At 49.9% G+C, this 26,496-nt stretch overlaps 1 protein-coding gene across 1 annotated transcript in view; it reads right to left on the minus strand.

Annotated features, from left to right (window-relative positions):
* Window positions 1–1,958: 1,958 nt before the first annotated feature.
* RCC2 (regulator of chromosome condensation 2) overlaps window positions 1,959–26,496 on the minus strand; it is a 26,384-nt gene continuing 1,846 nt past the window's right edge. The window contains exons 3-14 of the mRNA XM_008590159.1: window positions 21,470–21,612; window positions 20,988–21,081; window positions 17,282–17,425; window positions 14,435–14,566; window positions 13,957–14,045; window positions 12,462–12,584; window positions 11,622–11,734; window positions 8,859–9,181; window positions 8,494–8,599; window positions 7,137–7,209; window positions 5,150–5,227; window positions 1,959–4,398 (exon numbers count right to left, since the gene is read on the minus strand). Of these exons, the coding sequence (XP_008588381.1) occupies window positions 4,294–4,398; window positions 5,150–5,227; window positions 7,137–7,209; window positions 8,494–8,599; window positions 8,859–9,181; window positions 11,622–11,734; window positions 12,462–12,584; window positions 13,957–14,045; window positions 14,435–14,566; window positions 17,282–17,425; window positions 20,988–21,081; window positions 21,470–21,612 (1,523 nt within the window). The 3' untranslated portion in view covers window positions 1,959–4,293. The remainder of the gene's footprint in view (window positions 4,399–5,149; window positions 5,228–7,136; window positions 7,210–8,493; window positions 8,600–8,858; window positions 9,182–11,621; window positions 11,735–12,461; window positions 12,585–13,956; window positions 14,046–14,434; window positions 14,567–17,281; window positions 17,426–20,987; window positions 21,082–21,469; window positions 21,613–26,496) is intronic.

The following is a 26,496-nucleotide window of genomic DNA, read 5'->3' on the forward strand; positions in this document are numbered from 1 at the left end:
TCACCAGCACAGGTGGGGCAAGTGCTGGGTCTGCCTCCAGGTTGTGAGGACTCCATTGTGTATATGAAGCCCTACAATACCAGGCTCCAGCAGGATGCTCCACCCGTCTCTGCAGCACCCAGCACCTGCTCAAGGAGCCTCCATGCCCCGTAGATGCGTGTGCGGTCCCCAAGCCCAGTCTGTGGTTTGAGGCTGCAATGGCTGACCCAGCAAACGTGGATGGAGGCACATGGGGGCCAGTGTGGGTAAGTCCCAAACCTCCCACTGTGCCCCCACCCACCTAAGCAGTTCTCTAAATGTACCCTGCCCTCTCCTCAGGGCCTGCACGTTGCCCGGGATGCCCTCTGCTGCAAGTGCCCCGACCTCACCTTTTGGAACATTTAATGGGTCTGTTCCCCTCTCCCCTCACACCCTTCCTCCATCGTTCCTGAAGGGATGAGGTGGCCCCTGAGGTCCACTAGTGCTGTCATCCTCTAGCCACCTCCTTGGCCCTGCAGGTGCCCCCTCAGGTGCCTGCCCTTCCATGAGGGGTGGGGGCAGTTGGGGGCTGGTGGTTCATATGCTCCAGGCCCAGCAGCAGGACTGGGCAGGGACAGGAAAGTCCCCTTCCACTTTCCTGGTCCTCTCGGTCCTTCTGTCTTTCCCTGGGGGCCTACGGGACTGCCAAGAACAGAGGGCACTAACAGGCTTGGCAGGGTAGCAGGATGGCGGCAGCTCTGTGGATAAAGGACCCTCAGAGCTACTCCTGGAGAATTTGCCTTCTCTACCCCCCACCTTTGGGGACAGCAGCCGCATGGGCTCCCTGTCCTCAGCTAGGAACAAGCTGTGGAGGGTGGGTGGGGGTGTCTGTTATTTCGGCCTTTTGGCAGAGTGGCTCCAAGCACAGGTGATCCCACATGCTCCCATTGCAGCCATTTTGCTTCTGTGCCTCAGTTTCCTCTACGAACAAGGGATAACGGCCCCTACCCCTCAAGACTGTTGGTGTGGATTACAGGAGCTGGGGGTGTCACACAACACACGACGCAGCTCGTGCTCGTTTTGTGACATCCAGGAGTTGGTCTGCCACCGCATGCTTGTCCTGTGGACACTGCCTGCCTCCGCTCCAGGGCAGGATCCACTGCTGGGAAGCTTCAGCAGTCAAAGTGCTTGGCGGGGACCTGTGGCTGCACACTTCTGCCAACAGCCTGCTGTGGGACACAGGTTCTGTAGGACGGGGACAGTGCCTACCAGGAGGGGCTAGTCTGACAACTATTGGGATACCAGCATAAAGCACCCAGCACCCAAGCAGCTTGTTACCAGTATTGGAGTATCCGTGGCCGTAGGCAGCTGGTGGTTTCTGCACAAGATGGTCCAGCCTACAGCGTGGCCACATTAGCCAGCGGCAGCCTAGAAGCAAAAGGCTGTGGGCCTGGGAAGAACACCGAGAGGAAAGGAGAACACCTCGTGGCCTCTGAACACAGGACTGGCCTCCTGGTGGCCCCTGGTGGGCATCTGGCCACACTGTAAGAGGCAGGCACTGGCCTCAAGTGGCAGCCTGTGCTTAACAGAGTTTCTTCATGAAGTGTTTAGGGGGATGTATATAGATACATGTTTCTGGGTACAGAGTAGGTGCTAGACATTGTTCTGGATGTTTTCCATGACTGATCTCTAACTACCCTCTCAAAGCCCCAATAAGAAAATGAAAAACTCCATTTCTGAATTGAACACCCGAGGCACTGACCCCCCATTGCCCATACATTTCAAGAGGCAGAGTTGGGGACTCCACTCACCTCCCAACCCCTGTATAGTCTAAGCCTAGCGACTTCCCTGGGGCTTTCTTTCTCGTGACATCCCTTTTTTGTGGGGGCAGGGGGTTGGGGTCCTGGGGCTGGGGGGTGGTGCACATGTCCAAAGTGCTGAGAAAAACGGAGCCCCTACGTGCACTACATTCCACTGAAAAAGAAACGCAAAAGCCAAGACAGAGTAAACAATGATGTCGTTTATTTAAAATGTTTACTCCAAGAAATATATATATATATATATATATATAAAAAAAGACAATTACAGCACTAAACCAGGCACCTTCAACCAAATCACCACCTCCTCTTCGATTCCCCTTCACCCGAAGCCATTTCCTTCCAATTCTCCTTCCTGAGCTGGAAGACTTGCCCGACGCCCACAGGGTCACTGCACAGCACATTCCCAGCCCAGTCACTTTGTACCTTTCTCTAGGAGTGCAGGACGCCCTCCCACACTGGCTCAACACTTGTTCTAAAGGATTTTCCCCCATTAGGAAGTTCATTTTTAAATTCTAAGCCAAAAGGAGTGAGTGTGGGAGGGAACACTTGGAAGACTCCAGAAGAGGCTGGTTGCCGGTTTCAGGTTAGTCCGCTGGAAAATCCGAGCCAAGCTCAGCCAAGGGCAGCTACTACAAAAAGCTGGCCCCAGTTAAGTGCTTCCTCAACCCTCTCGTGACCATATGACTCAAGGGAGACCTCAGGGTGCCAGCAGCACAGATGCCTGGGCCACACTCCAGGAAAGAGACTTGTCCAGGGAAACATTAGGTTCTACACATGGAAGCTTGAGTCAGAGATGGTGGTTTTGGAGTGATTTGGACAAATTAGGTTAGTTTAGCAGAAGCTCTGAAGTTGCAGAAGCTTCTCCCCTGGACTAACTGATTGAACACAGGACAGTAGAGATGAGCATGAAATCAGACTGAGTCTTATAAGATGCAGGCCAGTCTCCTTCCACAAGGCCTTGGGACTGGCTGCACAGATACTGTCACATGCCCCACAGGGCAGGAGTCACTCTAAGAAGTGACTGGCATGGGAAGACGGGAAAAAGCAACGACTATATCGTTTTTGGCATTTTAACATCAAGACAATGACAAGTGGTAACAACAGCAAAAGCAAAAAAAAAAAAAAAAATTAAAGGCCAATATTTAACTTTCCCAACCACCCAAGTCTCACACTTAAGTTCTATCCCCATCTCCCCCATAAGCACCACTGAACTAAAAATCTATTTTAAAGCACCCAAACCAGTCCAGACCCCTCTGGAAACCAAGAGCTCCAGCCAGAGCTGTCGCCTCTCTTGGGTCCGAGTGAGAGGAGGGTTCCGGGAAAGGCACCTCGTAACTCACGCAGCGCTCAGCAGCACTGGTGACGAGCTCGGGCAGAGGGCACTTGCCAGGGGAGCGGGTGGCAGTCAGCATCCACACTGACACACAGGAATGGGGGACTTCTTCAGCAATCCCAACTATTTGGTACCAGAGCCAAGCAAATGCAACTAAAGGAGCTGGGCTAGCAGAACGGTACCCCGAGTCTCAGAAACAGGACAGCCTGTTCCAGGCAGGATCCAGCTGGGGGAGAGAAAGACAGAAGCACAAAGGCCACACGGCTGGTACGACAAAGGGCTGATCCTTCAAGCCAGGCCTGGAGAATGCACTTTTGACTGTTGGCTGATCAATCTCTAATTGGCGAGTGCTAGTGACAACAGGCCCTGGCTCCACAGGGAGCCATAAAGCTGAACCTTTAGACAGATACAAATGTTCCCCATCTCTGCCCCACCCCCCAAGTCCCCATGGTTCCATCATCACCTGATTTTCATTTGGACTCCTTTTACAGATAAAGCAGATATAAATGGCTAAACATAGACCCCAAAGCCCCCACCAGGGGGGATACGGCAGATTCTATTAATGTTGCAGCCAAAAGGCTGTGGGGCTTACAAGCAGCCACGGGGAGAAACAGGACAAACACCGGCTTCAGCCAGTCTGCAAGAAAAAGCAGGCAAGGAGTGACCCAGATGCTTCCAAAGCACACAAGCGTAATTTTGGATGGAGACTGACCACCAGGGACCGTCTTTCTCCAGATGCTGCTGGTTCCCGTAGGGGACACTTTTCAGAGTACATGGCAGTTCCTCTCCCATGGAGCACCCACTCGGATCACAATGCTAATTACAACTGGAAAGGGATGTTTTTTTGCAAAGTGTACTTAGAATGAAAAATGAAAAACAAGTTAAGAAAAAAAACCTTAGGCTGCTCAAAGTTTCTGCCTCTTTTTTGTAGGAATGGTAAGTCAACTATGAGCAAATATTTTAATCAAACATGAAGAGGGGGAAAAAACACTTTGGAAAGCATACAGAAAAAGGTAGTTAACGTTGAATTCACTTATAAAACGGAACCTCAGGGAGTCTAACAAAAATGCACCTTCGGTCAACTTTTGCTTCTTTAAATTCCTCATTTGACTTCACGTCCCAGTGCACATGGAAATGACAGCTGCCGCGAGAGGTGGAGAGGTGGAGGCGTCTCCAGTAGCATCAGAGGGTCCGGGGGTTGTACTCTGGCAGTTTCTTGATCTTCTCTTTCTCGGTCTCACTCTCATCTCTCGCTACCACCAAGGAATGAGAGTAGCCCATGGCAACCTGCAGGAACAAATCAGTGTGGGGTGAGCATGAAGCAGACAAACACAAGGCCAACGGACACCGGGATACTGATAAGCTGGGATGGCAAAGTGGGTCAGCACAGAGGAGATACACAGCTCCCCTGAAAAGTATACAAAACCCTTCACTAAAGACAGCTAGTCTCGATATGATCCCGTCACCAGTGCCCTGCCAACCAAAGCCTCCTATGCTGCCACAGGCCATCCCGATGGAAAGAAGCCCCTGAGCCATCTCTGTGGGCAGCGACTGGCGGGAGATGCAGATCTAGCTCCCTGTGCCATCTGCCTCGTGTGAGGTGCATGCCCCACCTGCATCTCGGCAGACAAAGGCTGGCAGCCAGGCTGACTTACAGCTGGGTCTCGCCACGGCACCTGCCCAGTGCGGTTTGCACTTGGAGGCCCTGCCCCGCCCAGCAGTGCATATCAGTCTTGGGCAAAGGCACGATGGAGACGCGAGGGATACGCTCGCCCTGGGAGCGAGTCTGCTGTGGCAGAACAGTGGTGCGTGTCACTGAGGGTGAGGACAGCCCCCAAGCCTGGCCAGCCTCCCTCTGCATTTCCTACTCCTCCTCCTGGTGGCTGTTACCCATGAGAAAACTCCAGAGAGTAAGGCAGAAGGAAAACCGGTAGAGGAGATGTCATATAAGATAGACATATGGTGTGACTTGGCATGACATTTCTCTCTGCCACCAGCGCTGGCCTTTTGCTTTTCGCTGGTGAAGTAGTGCACTCACCTGTTCTGAGAAGATGCCATCCAGAGTCTTCACCTCTTGGGCTGCAGTGGAAGACTTGGGCTTGTGGTCCCCGTAGCCCTGGCAAAGCAAACAGCAGACGCTCACAAAAATGGGGATCGGCGTGCCACAGCCAAAAAAGGGACTAATGACGTTTCTGGGCATCCCACTAGCCATGAGCCACAGATAACACCCTTGGCCCCTCCTATGACCTCCTAGTCTGGTGAAGTCGTCAACATTTATCCACAAAAACTGCTGGCAAAGGTGCTTCACTTGAGGATAACCAAGAAGTTCAATCCTAACCTGTGGGGATTTATGCGGTAACAGAGACCTCTGGGGGAGGACCACATGGTGACAGGAGATGACACTTCGAGCACAGGAAGAAATGGCAACCAGGACCTTTCAGGACCACAAGGCCTCAAAGAACACAGGCCCACCACATAACCACAACACCTCTGGGATCTAGTGGGCTGTTTTAAGAGCAAAAGGATGTGCTGTTTATTGCTCCTACCGGAGACAGAAGGGACTGGTCAAGGACTGTTAAGGGGCGTCACATACAGGGGCGTGGACACGGGAGATTTAAAGGCGGTACACCCCTTGGTGCAGCTGAAGCACAGGGCCTCCAGAGCAGGAGAGGCAGGACCTCCCTTCCCCAACCCAGGCCTGACCATTTCTCCTTGCTTCATCTCCAACAGGCCCCACCACCTGCCTCCCCACACAGTGGGACGTTCCTCCAAGGTGCCACGCCATCTTGTTAACCCTGGGAGGCTTCCCCAAAAGTCCCCCTTCTCAAAATTCATATTTAGAAGGTCAAAATCTATTTCTGAAAATCCCCCCCCAAAACCCATCCTTCTCTGAGAACAAGCCATAGAAACTGGGCCAGGTTCTCAGGCTTTTTCCTTTCAGCGTTTCAAATCAGGCCACCTCTGAAGCGGCCAGGCCAGTGTCTACTGCACGTGGGCTGCCTCTGAGCCACCAGAGCACAAGTGTAGGCAGGGCACCGAGCCAAGGAGCAAGCCACCCCCAATGTCCACTGAGGCACACAGGACCCAGAGAAGTCCCTCCATCCCTCCTCTCCAGCAAGAGGGCCAGCCCCTGCCACGAGAGGAGGAGAGCATGGGGCAAGGAGACCACGCAGGTTTCCAGAAGGAAAGGAGAAAAACCTGAGACAAACTGCCAAGAGCCAAGATGAGGATCAAATCTTGACCAGAGCTTGGCAGCCACACCACTCTTCTGCACAAAGAAGTCAGAAGCTATAGATTTGACAAGCACCAAAAATTGCCAAGCATGGGAAATCGAGGGCCACCGCTTCTAACCTCATCACTCAGATAACCTAAGTTAAGAACAGAAGCACAGACTTCAACCTGATTTAGGAAAAATGAGGGATGTGGGCTGGCCAGTTAGCTCAGCAGATTAGAGCACAGCCTTACAACATGGGTTCGGATCACCATACTGGCCAGTCACCAAAAAAAAAAAGGAAGACTGTCCCTTGTCCCTGGATCACCTATGAGAACAGCCCAGTGGCGCATCACTCAATGGAGTGCAAATGAACAGCCAATGCTGCCTGCTGAGCTACAGGCACACAGGACACACGCTAGCCCGTCAGGTGGTTTAAAGTGACAGTTCCTGCTGACTTAAACCCCGTTGGGGAGAGGGAAGAAATGGGTCTCTTTCCTATCACTATCACACCACAGTCTTATCTCGTCTATGGCTTACGAAATGCAAGTGGAAATTGGATCTGAAACTTCCAAATTTCCGTATTTCACAATGTTGACAAATGACTTTCATAATTATTTGATGGGCAGAGAATCATCCTTGAAAGCTGTGACCCAATGATTATGGAATGTTGTCACCTTAATGCAACAAGAAAAAAACCCACAAAAACTCACTCATTTTTCTTCTGCCTATTTTTAGGAGGCAGGTTGAGAGAACCCAGTAGGCCAAGAGCTGGCCAGTCTGGGCGCCCCCGTCCCCGCACAGGCTGGCTTACCAGTTCCCCGAAGGTCGGTGACGGGCCCCAACTGATAGTGCTCTCATCTGCAGCCACGATGATGCTGCTCTTCCTGCAAACAGGCAGAGGCTGTCACCACCGCGTCCAGCAGCCCAGCCCAGCACCCCACCCGGCCTCTGCGGTGCTTCCCAACTGGCTACCTGCTCAAGAGCATGGGTGTGAGTTACTTACTGGCTTTGCGAATCAAGGACATCCCCCACTAGAACTTCCACAACATACTCATTGCCAAATAAACATAATCAAGGGGCCAGCAGGCTTCTCCTGACCCTAGAGATTGTCCCATGCAGGCCACTTTGACCAACAGCAGAGCCCTTAGACAGGGTCGGGAACAAAAAGCCAGGGGACCTCACAGCCACGCCTGCCCTGCGTTCTTGGTGGGAGGTCTCTTTGGAAGAACACACACACGGGAAACGAGACCGAGTCATGGTGAAGTGAAAGCCCATTCCATGGGAGTGGACTTCACACTACGCAGGAAAGGGCAGGAGATTTCAACAGGCTAAACAACTAGGATGATCCCTGCCCCCCACACCTGCCAATTATATAACATAAACTCCTCACCAAGAAGTGGCGGGTAACAGATGTCCTTACATAAATTGAGCAGCATTGATTTAGATACTTTCTTGAGCTAGCCAGTTAGCTCAGTTGGTCAGAGCACACTGTTACATTATAACACCAAGGTCAAGGTTCCCATACCAGGGAGCCGCAAAAAATTAATTAATTAATTTTAAAAACACACTTTCGGGCTGGCCTGGTGGCGCACTGGAGAGTGCGGCGCTTGGGAGCGTGGCAGCGCTCCCGCCGAGGGTTCGGATCCCACATACAGACCGGTTCCCGCTCACTGGCTGAGCGTGGTGCGGGCACAACACCGAGGGTTGCGATCCCGTTACCGGTCAGTAAAAAAGACAAAAAGGAAAAAAAAATAAAAAATAAAAAAATAAAAAGACACTTTCTTCTTCCCAGTGTGTCAGAGTCACTAAAATCCCACTATGTTTCCAACTAAGTACAATTTTGAGCCTGCCACATAAATAGAGCACACCAGGCTTGGTATGCTCTGCTTTGTATTTTTTCGAACAAAAACTTTCAAAACGACTCTTCTTCCCATGAAGACAGGGAAAGGAACTATCTCTTCTAGAACCTAGCAAGCCCTCTCCCCTCCTGTACCTCCCTGCCCCCAGCTCCAGAATTCAGTGCATTTGATGACCTGACAGGGAGAACCCCACAGTCCGCAGGAGAGCAGCCCCCCTTCTGAGGGGAGGGAAGAGACACATCGTGGGTGCACCTGACACCCCTGAGGAAAGAACAGACGCTGCATTCATCAGGACACGCTGCCACCTACCCACAAGCCAGGCTCCGGATTCTCCAGCCACAGAGGTCCTGCACTGCTTTCGGGTACATGGTAGACTCACGGGAGGTGTTGGTGGCTCCCCAGAAAAACAGACCACCTGGGGGAAGACAAAACAAGTTCCCACCGTGCCCAGACAGCTCAAGAGCTGAAGTGTAATCTCCAGCACTGTCAAGGTGATCAAAGGACAAGCAAAGCATTCTGTTTAAAGGAACACTGGAAGTCAATCAGGGTCTTGGGAAAGGACCATGGCTATGTGGTTCCCCCACAGCAGCACTAATCTGCGAGGGAGGGAAAAACCACAACTTGGTTCTGGACACCCTCCTCCCAAGGCACAGGCAGGGAAAGAAACCACTAACCCACTTCGCTGACAGCAAAGGAGCAGGTGTAACCAGCATAGATCTGGGAGGCCCCACGTCCAGGGAAGTCAAACAGCTTCACCAGGCGTGGCACCATCTCGTCCTTCTGTTCCGCGTGGCCCAGCCGGCCATAGCCACCAAAGCCCCATGAGAAGACGCGCTTCTGGGAGTCTAAGACCAGCTGCACAGAGAGGAAACGCAGGGTTGGGGTCGAAGAGGCCTCCATGCAACAGGAGGTGACGAGAGGGGTCACTGTTTCTGTCCAGAGAGCCTGGTGCACAGCTAACCCAAACAGCAGCGTTAGAGATAAGGGTAACCTACGTCTGCCTCCCACGGTGGGGACCAGTCAATAGGAGCAAGTCAAGTCGCATGATGCATCCAACACAAGGCCAGTTCACTATTTCCTCTGCCAGGAACTTTTTCTTTTGGTCACAAGTTTTTCCCTTTCCCTCGTCAGAAGCAAGAGGGCTACGTCTCCAGACAGGAGGGCAATGCATCCCATTTCCTATTGCAACACAGGTTAAACTAAACTGCAGAAAGAATCAAGGAAAAAAGGCCTACCTGTTCTGAGTTTTGCCTTTCCCCAATTTTTCTTTAGGCTTCCTCTGCCTATAGGTACACACAGGTAACCTGCACCTGGTCACTGATGAGGCAAGCACACTGACATGTCAACTGTTTAAAATCTGTCTTCTACAGGGCTGGCCAGTTAGTTCCGATGGTTAGAAATGGTGCTGGTAACACCAAGGTCCAGGGTTCGAACCCTGTACTGACCAGCTGCCAAAAAAGTAAGTAAAGTAAAATCTATCTTCTTTTCTTCAGTATCTTTGATGTTTCACATCTGAACCACGTAAATGCAGAACTTACTTGACATAAGAGGCTGTAAACAAGATCTAACTTTCTTCTCCCAGCCACCCTATACAAAATAGAATCGGTTTTTGGACTTGCAGGAACATAATCTTGTGAAAATTGTATGCATTCTACATTCAGATTGGGTTGCAATGAAAAACTTATTTGTTACTGAGGGTTAGAGTCCAAAAAAAAAAAAAAGTTAGAAGCTACTGATCCAAAGGAATGGTCCATGAAGTCCGATCTGCAGCCCTCTTGGGGGCCCCAAGGAGCCCCAGATGGGCCAAGAAAGGACAGAAAAGATCGACACAGAATTCCAGACTTCTTTTATGAATTAGCAGTAACCAAAATGTATCATTATGGGTTGTTAAAGCCTGGAATTTATACACTCCGACTATCACAAGGCCAGAGTTCACAAGGACCTAGCTCAGCACACCTTGAACCAGGAGTCCCGGCTGCTGCACAGTCCTGAGAACATGCCAGACACTTGTGCTCCTGTGGTTGCCACCACATCAGCAGTGCTGTTATTCGTAGTTTTAACCCCCCACTATTTCCACATTGTAATGATCAGCTCATCAGCTGTGACACTGTCATATCACAGTTTGTAAGTTGGCCCCCAGCTGTTGGCAAATTCCCCTGTATGGTATGCCTGTTTACACATCGACCCTTTAGTAGTGTGTGTGTGTGTGTGTGTGAATGCTGTGCTATTTAAATACCCTGGGATCATAACCAAAACAAGCACAGTAAAATTGCTGGGTTTGTTTATAGAGCACTGTTTGATAACTTTGCTCTCATTTGCAGTTCGTATTGACACTAGCTCTCCACTCTTGACAAAGTCTCTTTCCACCAAACGTGTCTGTCAATTTAAAAGTCCAAGATCACTGCTAAGGAATTCCATCTTTTCAAGGCTATGTGAATTTAAGGACATCATAGTAAACTGACTGCACTTAAGAACATGGGAGCTCTCTCTCACCCCCCCAAAATGCTATTTTTAAACATCTGCACTCTTCTGAAAAGGTTTCACTGAAGAAGCCAAATGATTTGAGTCCTTTCCACTTGCTATCAAACTGCTGGGTACTGCACCAGACAACCTCCAGAGGACAGGGAGGCACATTTTGGGACTGTTTTGTTCCTTCCACCTCCTTTAAGCAGCTGCACACCACACCTGCTCTTCCCCAAAGTGCAGGCAGCAATGACATCAGAAAACATGGAACAAGGAGGCCTCCCTGCTCCTCTGGAGAGGTGACAGCTTGCTAAGTTAGAGTTAAATGGCATGTTCTTATCTTTGCCTTGCTTGACCCAGTAAATACACTGCAAGAAAGAGCACGGGCGAGCCTGTGCTAGAGATACCCTTCCAAGGTCACATGTGTGCTCTAATTCTAAAAGGCATCCGTGTGGATTTAGACAATGAGATTCAGAACACGTTTTAAAGCTGTGACGAAGACCTGATTTTGCAGACATAAATCGAGCCATTTCACGAAACTACCTTGAAGGGAGTCTAAGCTGAGCAGACGAGAGTCTGCATAAAGTGCTTCAGTGGTGACGGGTACACCCAGTAACTGCTCCAGGAATGCCAGCCGTCACTGTCACCACCCAAGATCGTTTCACTATTCCTGAAGGAAAACGGACTTGCTACGGTAAGGAGCCTCTCTGCGGATGCAGGAGGCGCAGACACCGCTTCCGCCGGGACGCCAGGGCCGTGGCCATGGCAACAGCCTCTGGACAGCCCCCAGCAACTCCCGGCAACTAACGCCAGTGCGCGTGAGGGGCTGCTCTTTCGTATTCACTTCTGACTTGGGGTATATTTAGTTTCACGAAGTCACTGTTCCCTGGAGTCTGGGGCCAGCGAGTCGTTCGCGCGTTCTATTTATTCTCTTTCCATCTGCGGCAATGACGCCCAGGCCTCCCCGCCCCCGCCCAGGTCCTGGGGCTGCTGCGACCGCCCAGCTGCCAGCAGAGGGCGCCCGCGCCTCGCCGCCTACTCGGAGGACTCCGGAGAAGGGACGGGACGGGGCGGGGGCGGGGGATGCCTGGAAGGAAAACAAACACTTTGGTGTTAGATAGGGAAAGAACATGGAAACCTTGCAAAATCAGGATTGGAAGACATTGCCTACTTACTGAGAATTGCTTTCTGAGTTTTCCTTTTTCGTTCAATGAGAAATAAGTAAATATGTCTTTGGTTTACATTCTCTTTAGGGATAAAAAGTGGGCAGAGATCCCAGGTCCTCGGACATATATAGGGGCTCCTGTGCGCCAACTTGAGATAATCACCCAGGCCAGGGTTTTCAGAACAAACTTAATTTTGTAATTTTCTTATTTTCAATAAAGGCAAATCTTTTTTTCTGGCAGCCGGCTGGGACAGGGAACCGAACCCTTGACCTTGCTGTAACAAGGCTGCGCTCTAACCAACTGACCTAACTGGCCAGCCCAGGGCAGATTTTTAAATATGAAATTGAATGGAGGTGGTTTGATTTCTTTTTTTTCAACTTTGAAACCCTTTTATATAAATGAATTCCCAAATCAGAAAAAGAATCTTTTGTCAGACTCCAGTCCTGGTTTTTTCATTGAGGCAAGTCATTGTAACACTCTTAAGTCTGTGAGTCACGACACGCTGTTCTACTAAACATGAGACCCACTTAATGGATAAAGGCTATTATCTGAGATCAATTACCCACATTTCTAACACGTGTGTGCAGCCCCACACTGATTCCTGGTTCTGAATATGCAGTTAGATTACAGAGCTTTTTAAAAATATACTTCCATACCCAGCTGACCATATTCAGGGCACCCAAAGGAATAGAGGTTTCCTTTGCAGTCCATTATCATACTGAATTCAGCCCCACAGGCCATTTTGGTAATTGGCTGGCCGTTGTACATTATCTGAAAAGAAAAGACAGTAGACTTTCAGACATTTTTAAAAAGACTGATAAAAACTCTCTACCTCTCTGCATGTTGGTGCGAAACAATTACAAGGTTACAAAGGAAATTCAATGGGCATTTCTATAACACAAAGCTTAGAATGTATGTAAAGAAACACCCTTGTGACCCCCCGCCTTCCCAGTACAGAGTAGAGTTCAAGGACAGGTAAATCACATCCCTGTCTTTGTACCCCTGAAAATGCTCCTCAGTGTGCCTCACAAATCCTGGTGCTTCATGAAAGCTGAATTCAATGACCGGCCACAGGAACAAGGGTCAGAGGAAGAGAAACTGACACGCAACTCCCAACCCTCTCCTTACCCGCTAGTTGCTACATCAGCCCCCATTTACAAACAAAAGCTTTTACTAGCATTGCCCATCAGTTAGAATGAACTACTTTACATTCTCTTTTACTACTGTAGAGCTACTTGATTAATTAGTCTTAATTGAAGGTGTGAACAGAAATAAAATGGTTCAAAACTAGGAAGTCAGAGAAAGACAGAGGCAAAGGCTCTGAGTAACTTAACGTGGGATTTGGAAACAAGTCTAAGATGGAACTTAGAAAACTTGCTGTTGCAAATTAATCGGTCTGGAAAAGCCCTTGACGAGAACGGGAGAACAGCAGCAAGTGACAGAATTACTGCACACCAGCAACGAGAGCTAGAGGTGGGACCTGTGGCTCCCAGCCCACGTCCATCAGCCTTGCTCACCCTGGAACCTGCTGATTCCACTGCAGAACAAAAGGCTGGCAAAACGGGAAACACTGAAAAAACCCTTCAAACCAGATAAGCTTCGTTGCTGTCTCTGTTTAAGACCAAGAAAACCTTCTCCCCTTCCTTCACCTCAGCCACCAATTAGGCATGTAGCATTCTGCTGCCTCTTATCAGAAGTTTGTTTTTTAGCATAAATCCTATGCCTCCAACTTAATCATACATTCCTCAGGAACAAGAGGCTGTCTCTTATCTGAGTTCAGAGCACCTACCAGGTGACTTCACGTAAGGTCAAAACAAAGTACTACAGATAAAGACAAATGACATTCATACGGAATAAATGGAATAAAACAGGCTTAGAAAAGGCCTCTGTAACCAATTTTTCCACTTAGAAAAACTTTTCAGCATGTTTTCAACCTTATCACAAACTAAACCTGTTTTAAAGAGTACGACACGTGAATTCCACTTAAAGCATCTAGACCGTCTCTTTGCAAGGGGTCAATTCAATCACACAATGGGGAGAAATACATGACCCCCAATTTTTTCTGATTTTTTTGTGGCAGAAAATCAAACACATGAGTCAAGAGACCCGACAGGCTGGGAGCCTGGGCTGGGGAGGAGGTTACCTGTGCGGGGCTGGGGACGGCGTCCGTCTGATTGCCCAGGCCCAGCTGTCCCATCTTGTTCTCCCCAAACGCAAACACAGAGCCCGTTTCTGAAAGGAAAGAAAAACATCACAATAAAAAAATAATGCTAACCATTTTGAACTAGGTTTGGAACCAAAGGCATCAAAATAATATAAACATTGCCAGACACAATGCAAGGAAGACAGCGTCCAAAAGATTGTGGAGCAGATACGCCAGAGCCAAACCATCTCATGCCTGCCAGAGACGCAGGTGCAGAGTAGAGGCAGTGCATGGCCCGGGTCCCCCAGACAGGCCTCCTGTGACTGCGGGGGAGGCTCTTAACACCCTCAAGAAGCCACCCACCACCCAGCTCTCAGGGCATCTTTCTGATCTGGACCAAGAACAGCATGGGCCACCCACCCCCACTCCCGACAATTTGGCATCTTGCCAAATTTAGAAGGCACTGCCAGCTCCTTACCTGTCAAGGCCAGGGTGTGGTTCCGCCCACATGCTGCAGACACAATCAGTTCATGGCTGAGACCTTCAATGGGTTTGGGGGCTTCAACTCTCTTGGTGTCACCATGTCCCAGCTGCCCCTTCTCATTCCGACCTGCAGATCAAAGTGAGATGAAGTGTGAAGGAGACAGCGTGGCCCAGCAACACCCCAGGGGCAAGTGTGAACAGCTGCAAAAGACCAATCTGTCTCTCCTTGAAGGTGCCTCCAACTCAACAGCTAGGATCCCAGCGAAACAAAGCTCTAGTTTCTCAACCCCCGGGAGTGGGGTCAGGTGGCCAAGGTAAGATCTGGGGCTGCCCCTGGAGACGTCTCTACAAGTGGCAGCCGCCAGCAACAGGTGCCTGTGACACCTTTAGCCTCTTTCCTAGGGCAGCAGTGGGACCACCATGGGCACCTCCCACATCGCTGTGACCAAGGCAAGTGGAAGCAGCACTCCGTGTGGCCAATGCCATGCACAAGCAGGAGAGCTGCTGACACACACAGCTCTTGCTCCTCACAGTGCCCTCAACCCCTCCACTGAGATGTGGTTTAGGACGGTAGCCACGTCAACACCTGACTTGAAGTTTAATTAACTCAGTGCTCTGGGCATTGACCGGACCATTTGGTTTCTGTGCATCCTTTCTCTGCCCTATAAAGGGTGCTCACAGAATAGTGCCTACCCCACCTCCTAGGGACGGCCCCTCACAGGTGAATCTTGGTGACAACGTACGCAATCCCTCACTGCCAGGGGAGGGGGCCCATCTCCACCTCGGGAGCTACCCTGGCCTGGCCAAAGCCCCGCACCTGTGCATTCATGGAAGGAAAGCCTGAGGGGCCAATTTCTGCCACTGAGACTTCTATAGTACACAGGCCCTCAGGAAAATCAAATTTGGCTCTAAGACAGACGTGGCAAGTTGGGTGCGCCAAAAAGGCAGGCTACAATTGCCTAACCTTACCTAGTGTCCAACAGGCTATAAGAGTTCCGGAACAAACAACCTCAACGAGCCACTCTTGGGTCCCTCCCACTAAGAAAAGAACCGCACATATAACCTAGTATTTGGGGAGACTTATGAAGATTTTTTTTACAGGGCCAAAAAGTCAGAGCAATTCTTAGGGAACTTCAGACCCTTTCCCAACAATGAACTTTCAATTTTGGGTCACAAGAAATGGGGAGAGCAGGGCCAAAGACCAGCGCCAGTTGCCCAGGAGGCAGCTTGTGGAGTCAAGTGAAGATCCTGCCTACATGAGGAATTCCCACAATGAGGAAACCACCCTTGGTCAGGTACTTCAATTAAAGGCTGGCTAGCTCCAGGGCCAGCACAGGCACTGCAGCAGGAGAGGCAGACGCCAGCTTCCAGCGGGAGCTGCCCAAGTTCACTGTGAAAGGCATGGCAAACCCAGAACAGGCGTGGGGTGCAGTTTCTGCTGGGCTCAGCATGCTGAGGCATGAGGCTGAGTGGCCCGCAGGTGCAGCCCCATTTGAGCAACGTGCCAACCACTGTCCTGTGGCATTGATGCTCATGGACACGGGAAAATGCCCTCTGCCTTTTGGAGTGATCACTGGTGGACTTGTGACATCCCCCAGCACCACTGTCTGCTCACTGGGCCACATGTGCCTACTCTGGAGGGACTGGTTAGATGGTTAAACATGCATGGGTCCCAGCCCATGGGGTCAGCAAACAGGACGTTTTTTAGAACCACCTCGTAAGTGAAACTCAGGAAAGAGATTAGAAATAAGACATTTTAAGTCTGGAACAGAGACACAAAAGCCTGTGTTCAGCGCTGGAACATGAAGTAGGAGGGGTGCTCTGCAGGGAGGGACACACCTCAATGCCAACTGTGAGAAAACAATAATCATGGCAATGTCGGCATGTCACCAAGAGACTATAAAGTATAAATGTGGGCCAGACACACTTGTTAGCTTTTTTCAACAGAATTTCAAAATTAGCAGAGTGCAGGGAAGATAACAGATGTTAATATTTGGACTTTGATACAGCAGCTCATGAAATTGCAAAAAATGGTTCAAATAGACCGAAATAAACACACAGTCATATGGACTAAAAGCTTGCCAAGGACCAGAAACAAAGGGTAGGGACAAACACCAACACATACCCAGCTGGAAGAAGAGTCCAGGAGCTACCAGAAGGGCTTGGGGACAAAATGAGCCTTAGTCAATACCTTATTAATGATCTGGAAGAGGAAACAGGAACAAGAGGAGAGCCATCTGCAGAGGACACCGACAGAGAAGAGCTGCTAAGAGGCAGGGACAGGGACCATCCTTAGGACCCAGGTAGGAAAAACAGCAGAAGGGAAAGCAAATCAACTCCAAAAAGGAAACTAAAACATCTGGGGAACTACTATAAGAAACGGACAGAACGGGCAGCGGGCCACACAGGCTGTGGGCCACACAGGCTGCAGACCTGAGTGAGCCTCAGAAACAGATGACCGGGACTACGGAGACACACCACCTGATGTGAGGTGGCAGCTGTAAAAGCCAGTGGCATTGACAGTGGCAGGACCAGAGGTCTTATGTCACACTGTGCGGCAAAGCAAGAAGGGACTGTTGGCTGGAGGCATGGCATGCCTAAAATAGGGACTCAATTGCAGGCACCGCGACATCAGAAAGATCAAGAGTTAGAATATTCAGGAAAAGGCTGCTTAAAAACAAGGATTCAAAGAATTAGGGGGCTATGTATGGACAAAAAATGTCAGAAAGGTGGAAGGAGAGGATTCATTTATAGGATACAGATGAGACTAGTTGGAAATCAGGAAGAGAGGACACAAGAGCTGCACATAAAGGGGGTCCGCCCCACAATGGAAGGTACTTACCCCAGCTCCATAGCTTCCCCTCCGTGGTGATGAGGAGGCTGTGGGCAGCGCACGAACCCGAAACCACTGTCCGCACCCGGACCCCCGACAGGCACCCATATCTGTGGGGCCCCCACAGATTCTGACCGAGATTGCGGTAAGCAGCTGCAAAGAGAATGCAAATCAGACACCCATGGGGCGGTGATGGATAGGTGAAGGACACCCCCAAATGTCACTGGCCACCGAGGGGCAGGTGCTCCTTGGACTGCTGTACTGGCCTGGCTATCCAGAGGCTGCATGAGGATAAAGCGTGCACCTCAAATCTCTGTGATACCTCTCAGGGCCCAAAGAACTGCCCACCAGAAGCTGACATGGACCTGGCCTCACTGGCCACCTCTACACAGATGTTGCCCCAGCTTTGTCAGAAGGCCCACACACGAGCCCTCCCTGAGGCTAGGTGAGGCCGACTGGGGAAACCTCCCTCACCCAGGAACTCTAACCTGTGCCTCCCCTCTCCCTGCCCTGCTCTGTCCTCCCAACCAGGACGGACTTCTTCGGGCTCTATCGGAGACCTTTCCAGCAGCTCTCTTGCCCGCCACCTCAGGCCTCCCCCCCGCCACCAGAGGAACTTTCCGAGCTGTAACCCTGAGTGTCCCCATCCTCTTACAAACCTCCTGCCCTCTTAGCACATCTATCAGGCCCTTTGAGGGGCTCTGCTGACACCCTCCCCACTCTTCTCCAGCCACTTGAGTATCCTCCTTTCTCAGGTGTCCCGGTGTTGGTCAGTTCATGACCTCCTGTGACTGCTCATATACTGGTTTCTCCCAGAATATCCTTTCCTGCCTCCCACTTTTCTTCAAAACTCAGGTCAGGCACCCCTCCTCTGGGAAGCCCTCCTGGCCCACACCTGACTTAGAGTTTACCCTTTTGCCCAGGACTCCCTGCCCCAGCACCCTGCAGAGACTATCACAGCATCTTTACTGAACTTGTCTGCCCTCCTATTCTATGATAAGCAACCCAAAGGCCAGCGCTGTGGTCCCCTCTTTAGCCCAGGGCCTTGCAAACGCCTGGCACTCAAGAAGCGCTCAAAAACAGCAGGGCTGTAGGAAGGAAAAAGAAAGAGCCACCCCTTCAAAATCCCCACTTCTGCCCTATTAGTGGACAAGGGCATGGCCCATTTTTTGCTTAATTTTTTCAATTTGGGGCTCTCGAGAGTATTCCCAGAACTGCCGTGACTATTTTGAAATGCTAGTCACCGCCAAAGCAAGTGTAGAAACTAAAAAACGGATCTCTCCATCCAGCACCTGGCTCCTGGGAAAGTTATCTGCAGTTCTGTCTCTACCACCTATTCTGCCAGCAGAGAGTGCCCGTGCTCCCCTCACTCAGTTACAAGGGCAAGTCCCCGTCATGGCCAGGGTTCAAGGCCGGTCCGACGGATCTCTCCATCCAGCACCTGGCTCCTGGGAAAGTTATCTGCAGTTCTGTCTCTACCACCTATTCTGCCAGCAGAGAGCGCCCCTGCTCCCCTCACTCAGTTACAAGGGCAAGTCCCCGTCATGGCCAGGGTTCAAGGCCGGTCCGAGGCTGCAAACCATACTTGGCACAACAGCAATGTACCTGAACAGACCTCTCTACTAAAAGGTGGGGAAAAAAAAAAAAAAAAAAGACCAGCAATTTCTAGGGGAAACAGTAAACCAGAACTGACAGCCTCATAGGCTATATCAAAACTTTAAAGAGAAACCTAAAGAGGCACCTAAATCATAGAAAATCAGGGAAAAAAAGAGAAATCTAAGGTCTGTTTATCACAAAAGCAAACTGAATGGTGGCATGACTGATGTGTATCATCACTGTACCCATGTGCTGCTGCAACACACAGCACCAGAGAACACCGCGGAGGTCAGTGGCAAGACTTGACCCAGCCTGTCCCGGTGGAACGCCGTCTCACAGGTGTTGGATGCTCTCTTGATTTGCCAAAGCATCTTTCCCTCGGGCAACTCCAGGAATATCAACACCCAGGATGCTACCAGCTGGTGAGAGCAGCAGGGTTTCCCCTGACCTCCATTCAGAGGGGTCCATGTCAAATTAAGCAGCAGTCCCAGGCTCCCCGGGCTCCAGACACTTGGGGCCTGTGCTAACCACAGAGCTAGAGCATGGATCACTGAGCCACCTCATCAAGGAACAAGACATCGTGCTGCTGACTTTACCAGATCTGCTGCAACAGACGCCCCCCGAGGCTCAACGGGCCCTGTGAGGAAGGTCCACTTCAAGGTGGGCAGGGGGAAGCACTTTCCCTTCACTTTTAGCACCAGTGGGAAAACAAATTCTCCCTCCCTTCCTTCTATGTCTACTGGCAAAGGTTATAGAAGGCCTAAAGACATTTTCAAACACTTCTAAAATTTTTCTTTTAATCCTGTAAAGCCTCATTCAGAGGAGAAAAAAATCAGGAAAGTATAGGTGGAAATGGGGGATATCAAAAGGCATTCTTGAAATGAACCTAATTAGAACTAAAAATTTTTTTTAAAAAATTAAAATTAAAAAAACTTTTTAAAATTAAAAATTAAAATTAAAAAAAATTTTTTGACTCACCAGGCAGCTTCCATACCTCCTGTCCCCAAGTGACGGGGTTTGAGGGTGACTCTGCTGTCATCCTGAGCAGCCCCACTCCATGCCACATGAGCAGGAGGCAGTGAAGGAGACAGAGAGAAGGGGGTCCTGCCCAGGCCCTGCCACTTGCTTCCTTCTGGAATTTCCTTGCCCTCTCTGGGCCCATGTGTCTCTACTGCAGATGGGCTACTCGTGTGAAGAGTTCTGAGAAGTGATGTGACACAGCACAGGAATGGCAGAGATGCCATCAGCACATGCGCTTGTGTTACCACAGACCAGGAGGTATTTCCTGGGACACCAGCCCCAATGGCTTGGTCTTCAAGGCCCAGCATTTCCCACAACAGGAAAAGGAGCTGCTACCTGTCACTCAGACCCATCTCTAACTCAGCTGAACCCAGAGCGCTACTTAGACTCCTGTTGTTTTCACAGAACGAGATGATCTCCAATGCCCATTTTAAGGCACTAGGGTGTGCCGGTATGCAAATATTTGTCCATGGTGCAAAGCAATGTTGGAAAGCACTTTGGAAATATTTCCAAATGAAACCAAGAAGCCATAAAATGTGGCAGTGTGCTGACCTTCCTTCTTTTGGAAGGGCCTGTTTCCCCTGAAAAAAATACCAGTTTTCTAAAGACAACTGGGAATTAAAAGTTACTTCTTAGGACCTTTCTGCTCTCCCTTCTCTCCAGACTGTTCTGTCAAACCAATTCCTGCAACAATTTGGCAGTTTGCAAAGAAATGTGGACTCCCTGAACTGTCTGACATTTTGACACCTGATAAATGTCTGACACCATCTCATAGGACCAGCCTTCTTTTTAATGAAAATAAATGACATGAAAGGGATTGAAAAAAGACATCAATGTTTATTTGAGGATACAACTTATATTTTCCTGTTTAATCTTATGGAATTGTTTTTTTTAAAGCAGAATTGTGAAGTGAGACTCGCACAAGACCAGGGTTCAACTCCAGCTCCATCACTACAGGGGCTATGTGGTCATGGGCAAGTCATTTAGCCTCTGAACACGTTTGTATGTAAAATACCTACCTGATGGGTGGTCACAAAATCCCACTGGACACCTGGTAAACAGTAAGTGCTCAATACATGTCTGAAACCGTTTTTCATACCTTGTTGTTTAGGCACTTCTTTTCGACCAATCAAGTCCCAGTTGGTTGCCCCAAAAATCAAAAGCTGCCCTTTGCACTTAGACCCTTCAAGTTTCTACAGAAACAGAGAGAGAGGGAAAAAGGAATTAGCTTATTAAAGCTGCTCCTAGCTTTCCAAGGCTACTGTCCAACAGTGGCAGGAAACAAAAGGAAATAATTCACTGTAGCACTTTCACCTGGGGATGCAGCCCACGGGACACTGGCTCCATCTGATTACCAACCCCCATTCACAGGTTTCCAAGTGGGTCGCCCCAAAGCTGCCTCGGCAGCTCATTTGTTATGCCAGAGCTCATTTTTATCCTTTGATTTCCTTTTAAAACAGCTTTTGCAGACTCTAAAAAATAAACCAAATTATATTCCTCCCCTCTGCAAAGTGACTGGTAGAGGTATGTGCACGAAGCAGGTCATTTTCCCCCAGCAAGCACAGCGCTCCACTCACAGACCTGCTGCCCTGGCAGCCGCGTCATCTGTGCGTGGTAACTACACACAGCCCTGGCTTTCCCATCATCCCTCTGTTTGCCGCCCACTGTGCCAAGAGACTTTCCATGGGGAATTGGGAGGAAAACATTAGAGATCCATTTCTCCACTGCGGGGAGGAAGACATGGGAGGGTCTGACACAGGCGGCCTTCACAGGGCTCAGTCTCATTGCAGGACCATGAGCCAGGGAACCAATGGGAGCAGGGAACCTCCCAGAGCCGGGACAAGCTGTCGCTTCCAGCCAGTGTACTTCAACGCGCATCCTCGACCAGTCTCTTGACAAAGAAAGTTACGAAGGCCACCAACTCCTAGACTTTCTCGGTGGAAATCTGTGCATTTAAAAAGGCCACTGTTGGGTTGGCCCGGTGCTCCCGCCGAGGGTTCGGATCCCATGTAGAGACTGGTCCGCTCACTGGTTGAGCGCGGTGCGGGCGCGACACCGAGGGTTGTGATCCCGTTGCCGGTCCTGGTGCAGGCACAACACGGAGGGTTGTGATCCCGTTACCGGTCACGAAAAAAGACAAAAAGGAGGAAAAAAAAAAAAGGCCACTGTCCAATTCTGGGTGTCACTCATTATAATATTCTCAGCACTTTCCTTTCTTAAATGTCAAAACACACTTTTAAAAGTAGATTGTTTGTCAAAGAATTGATTCTGAACTATCCACTCAGTTCCATGCTGGCAAGGGAAGCATTAATGTCACTTTATGCTTTCTTTCTTTACATCAGCATCCAGAACATGCAGATGAAAGAGGCTTTCTTCTGTTTACGGAATTGTTCTTGGAAGGCTTAAAGAAGAAAGACCGGTTCCAGACCCAATCGTTCTAACCTCTGCAAGGTGACTGCCCAGCTGCGTGTTTTGGCAACATGATTCATGCATTTTCAAGACTACGCATCTTCACGATGAGTGAATTCCATCTCTCAGGAAACTGAATGAGACCCAAACCTGACATTACAGGCATCCCTGACAGGACAGGTCCTGCCATGCTTGCCCGCGTTTATGTGGCAGGAGGAAGATGGTCACTCTGCAGGAACACATCCTGCAGCCTGCATGAAAGGGGAAATGAGATGGCACAGGAATGGAGAACTAAGTCGTATTTAAATTATTTAGAGAACGACCTTAATCAGAGGGTAGTCCAACCCCAGCAGCACCTGCAGACTCGGGTTACTTGAATTGGAGCTTGGTTTCTGCTGGTTATCTCCCCTTCTTTAACTGGCAGGCCTGGCTGGAATAGTCTACAGGACTACAGTCAGTGGGTTCCATCAAGGTCCCCGTGGAAGGAGAGGCCCCTGAGTTCTCTGCCCAAGTCCCTACCTTGTGCTCTACTATCCCTCGAGTCAGTGTTGAGGGGCAGCAGAGGCACAGCAAGGGCACTAAGGCAATGAGGGACTGGGGGATCAGCTGCCTGGCCGCCCCCCACCTCACACAGGCAGAAGTTCAATGGCGCCTGTGTTCAGCATTCACAGTTGAACATGAGCTGTACTCACTACAGCAAAACCTCACCAGCTCTGAGACCACCCCAGGACCCTGGCTCCACCAGGCCAGAGGGAATGGGCTGAGTTCCCACTGCCAGAAAGGTTACAATGGCCTTGGGCAAGAGGGGGCTTTCTTGAGGGTTTCCAGGGTGACCTGGACATGTGGTCAAGGGCTCATGGATACTGATTATACTGGCCTATCAGTCCAGCTAAGCATTTATACAAAAAACCCAACCTTTCTGATAAAAGACATTTGTGGAGAACCTTGGTAAACAGAGTCTACTCCAGTGACAGTGGTCTGATTCCTATGACAGGCATTAACTGTTCTCATCCTAGTTTTTCAATCCTGGGATGTACTTCCTCACACTCAGATGGAGGTAACAGTGCCTCATTATCTACAGAATTGTTTGCTACGAGCCACTCACCTTTTATTTTTCTATAACTGAATTCTTCCCTCCACCTTATGTGGAATAAAAAAATTAAAATAAGGAACAGAGGGCCGGGCCCGTGGCACACTCGGGAGAGTGCGGAGCTGGGAGTGCAGTGACGCTCCTGTCGCGGGTTTGGATCCTACATGGGGATGGTCAGTGAGCTCACTGGCTGAGCGCGGTGTGGGTGACACCAAGCCAAGGGTTGCGATCCCCTTACCAGTCACAAAAAGGACAAAAAATAAATAAATAAATAAAAATAAGGAACAGAACTAACACCCCTTAAATCCCGGTCCGTGTCCCTCTTCGTCACAGACCCCACACAGTCTATCACGTGGGATCCCAGTGAGCAAACGGCTGTCAGGACTGCGACAGTCAGGAGGTTAGGAGACCCTTCTTACTCCAGCCTTCACTGATGGGCCAAGAGATCGTTTTTTGGATGAACTCAATGTGACACTGCTTGTATCAAAGGGCCATGTAGCAGAAAAGCCTGGAAAACAGCCTCCCAACAGGACACGGGGACTGCACCTTAGCTTGCTGCCTTCCCACACCCTGGTCAGGTAACCTGGGCTGAGATGAACGGCCATGGCAGGAAAATGCACCAAGCTTCTTCAATCAACAAAATGGGATTTCTGGTCCAAAGTGATTTTTGAATTATTGCCCAAGTGCAAGGAGCATGTTTACGAGGCCAAGAATCAACCTTTCCACATATATCCATTTAGAAGACTGCTGCTCTCAGAGCAGGGAAGACCCTTGAGAGAAATGCCGGAAACAACAAATTCCCTAATGGGCTATCAACTAGAACAGACTTCAAGCTCAGTTTCCAGTTGTATTTATTGGGTGCTTGCAGATTGGACAGAATTGTTTCAGGGTCCACAAAACCTCAGCAACCCAGGACTGGAAAACCTACAAAGACAGGGACAGCTTGTGACACTCACCTGTTTTCTAGGATTCAGCCCAGGCTGCCTGCTTTACTTGCTTTATAAAGATAGGAGGTTCAGAGGAATTAGGGCTGAGTCAACCCTAGACAATGACAAAATGCTCATTTGTCATAACTATACATAAACCTCAGGTCCTCAGAGTGAGCATTTTTGGAGCCTGAAATCCTAAGAAATGTTTTATGAAAATACATTTTTTACTTAAGGTAATTTTGCCCCTTAACAGTACAAGCATCTGGTTCATCTTTCACAAGTCCAACACCTGCAGCTTTGAGGTATCTGAAGGCAACCCAGTTCTAGACGACTCTTGGGCAGCTGCTTTCACCTGAACTTCCTTCAAACAGCCCTGAATGGTAAAAAGAAAGGCTTTCTGAAACTAGGGACTGCTGTCAGCCTGTGGCAGCAGACAGGGTCCCCAGGGACCTCTTAACTGGGGGAGACCAGAAACCTGGGGCCGGAGGCCAGCCCAGCATGAGGGGCAGAGTGATGGCCAGGCCTTTAGGAAAGCAATGGGGCTGCCTGGTCCCAAAGCCAACAGCTGCTGACAGGATTGCGTGTAGGGGGCACACTTTCCACGAGGAGATGATTCCTAACAGAATCACCTGCTCACCTCACTGTCTCCTGGATGTTCTGATCCTAGAGAGGTGTGTTGACCAGCCCCAAACAATCTGCTTAACAGACACTCTTGTGTTTTTAAGGGAAAAGGAGGAAGGAACAGATAGCTTTTGAATTCCTGCTTACACACTCACACACACAAAAGAACAATGACAGGGACTTACAGCATACATTATGTGTTAAATATAAAACAAGCATGAACTGCTGTGTCCACTCACAGTGGGCAATAGGATCTCCTAGTAAGACTAATAAAGGTCCCATTTCCATGAACAAACCAACTCCATGAGGCACTGGCAGGGCAGCAATGGTGTCCCTAGGGCACTCACTCCCTCCATGACTACCTTCTTGGATGAATTTTAGCATGGATAAAAATCTCCTAATTCCTGGTGACAAAACTCATTGCTCTAATAAGCCCACTGGAGCTGAGCAGCTAACAACTGCAGAAACAGATATTCGAACACAATCTTGTTTTAGGAAACACACTCAAAATAGAATACTGGAAGGAGAGGCAGAAGCCCACCTGGCCCTTCTTCTTAGTTTTCTCCTAACACTGTGATTGGAGGGCAAATGTCTGGAGTCTGACACCACAGATTAGATCTGTCAAAGGAAAACAGTTCCTGTGTTCCAGTTTCTCAGTACTCTGGCCATTGTCCTGGCACTAACCTGGTCCAAGATCCCAGGCAAGACCCTTCGACAGAGACATTTCAGTCTCCTCCAGCACATTCCATGTTAACCCTTTCACTGGGAGGGCAGTTACAAAGCATTCTCACAGGTACAATTTGCAAGGGCTTAAGGGAGACGTCATTTGGGGATCTAGTTCCACCCATGATTTTGGATAGGCCCTCAAACCCTGTGCCCCAGTCTCCTTATCTATAAAGCGGATGCAGAAAATGCATTGCTTCTAACCATTTAAACAATGCCTCAGCTCCTCTGAAGAAAGCAGCCTGGTAATGTTAACGCTTCAACGCCCTTTGGAATATGGGCACTTGGGAGAAAAGTTCCCCTGTGAGTGTCGTGCTGTAAACCCTACTTGCAAATTCTTACTTTTTTTAAGGGATGTTATCTGAGCATTTGGTGAAAGCTTTGACCTTCTCCCCCAAACGTCCCACATCACACCAAACTTGCAAAAAGTTCTGGCGGGGATGATACGGATCCCAAGTTCAGATCTCCAGTTCTGCAGGGTTTTGCTAAATTGAGTCGGCCACCTTAATTATGATTTGAGCAAACTGTGGCCTGAAATCAGACCGTGGGAGATGCCTCTTCCCCGGCGTTGGGAGGGTCTACAGCAGAGCCCACCAAGAAGCACCCTGCAGCCTGGGACCACCAGCCGCAGACAAAACCTAAGCTCCTCTCGGCCGGGGGCTTCCCCGACCTCCGGGGAGGGCTCTCGGAGCATGCGCCATCACACCCCGCCCCGGCGCCGGCAGCCCCCGCCTCCCCGTCGGCGCGAGCCGGCGCAGGGCCTCACAGAGCATGCGCGACGGCCGCCAGACCCCGCCCCCCCGGGGCGCCGGAGCCGAGGCGGCGGGAACCTCAAA

This window comes from Galeopterus variegatus, unplaced genomic scaffold (assembly GCF_000696425.1).
Source record: "Galeopterus variegatus unplaced genomic scaffold, G_variegatus-3.0.2 Scaffold5884, whole genome shotgun sequence".
Taxonomy (NCBI): Eukaryota; Metazoa; Chordata; class Mammalia; order Dermoptera; family Cynocephalidae; genus Galeopterus; species Galeopterus variegatus.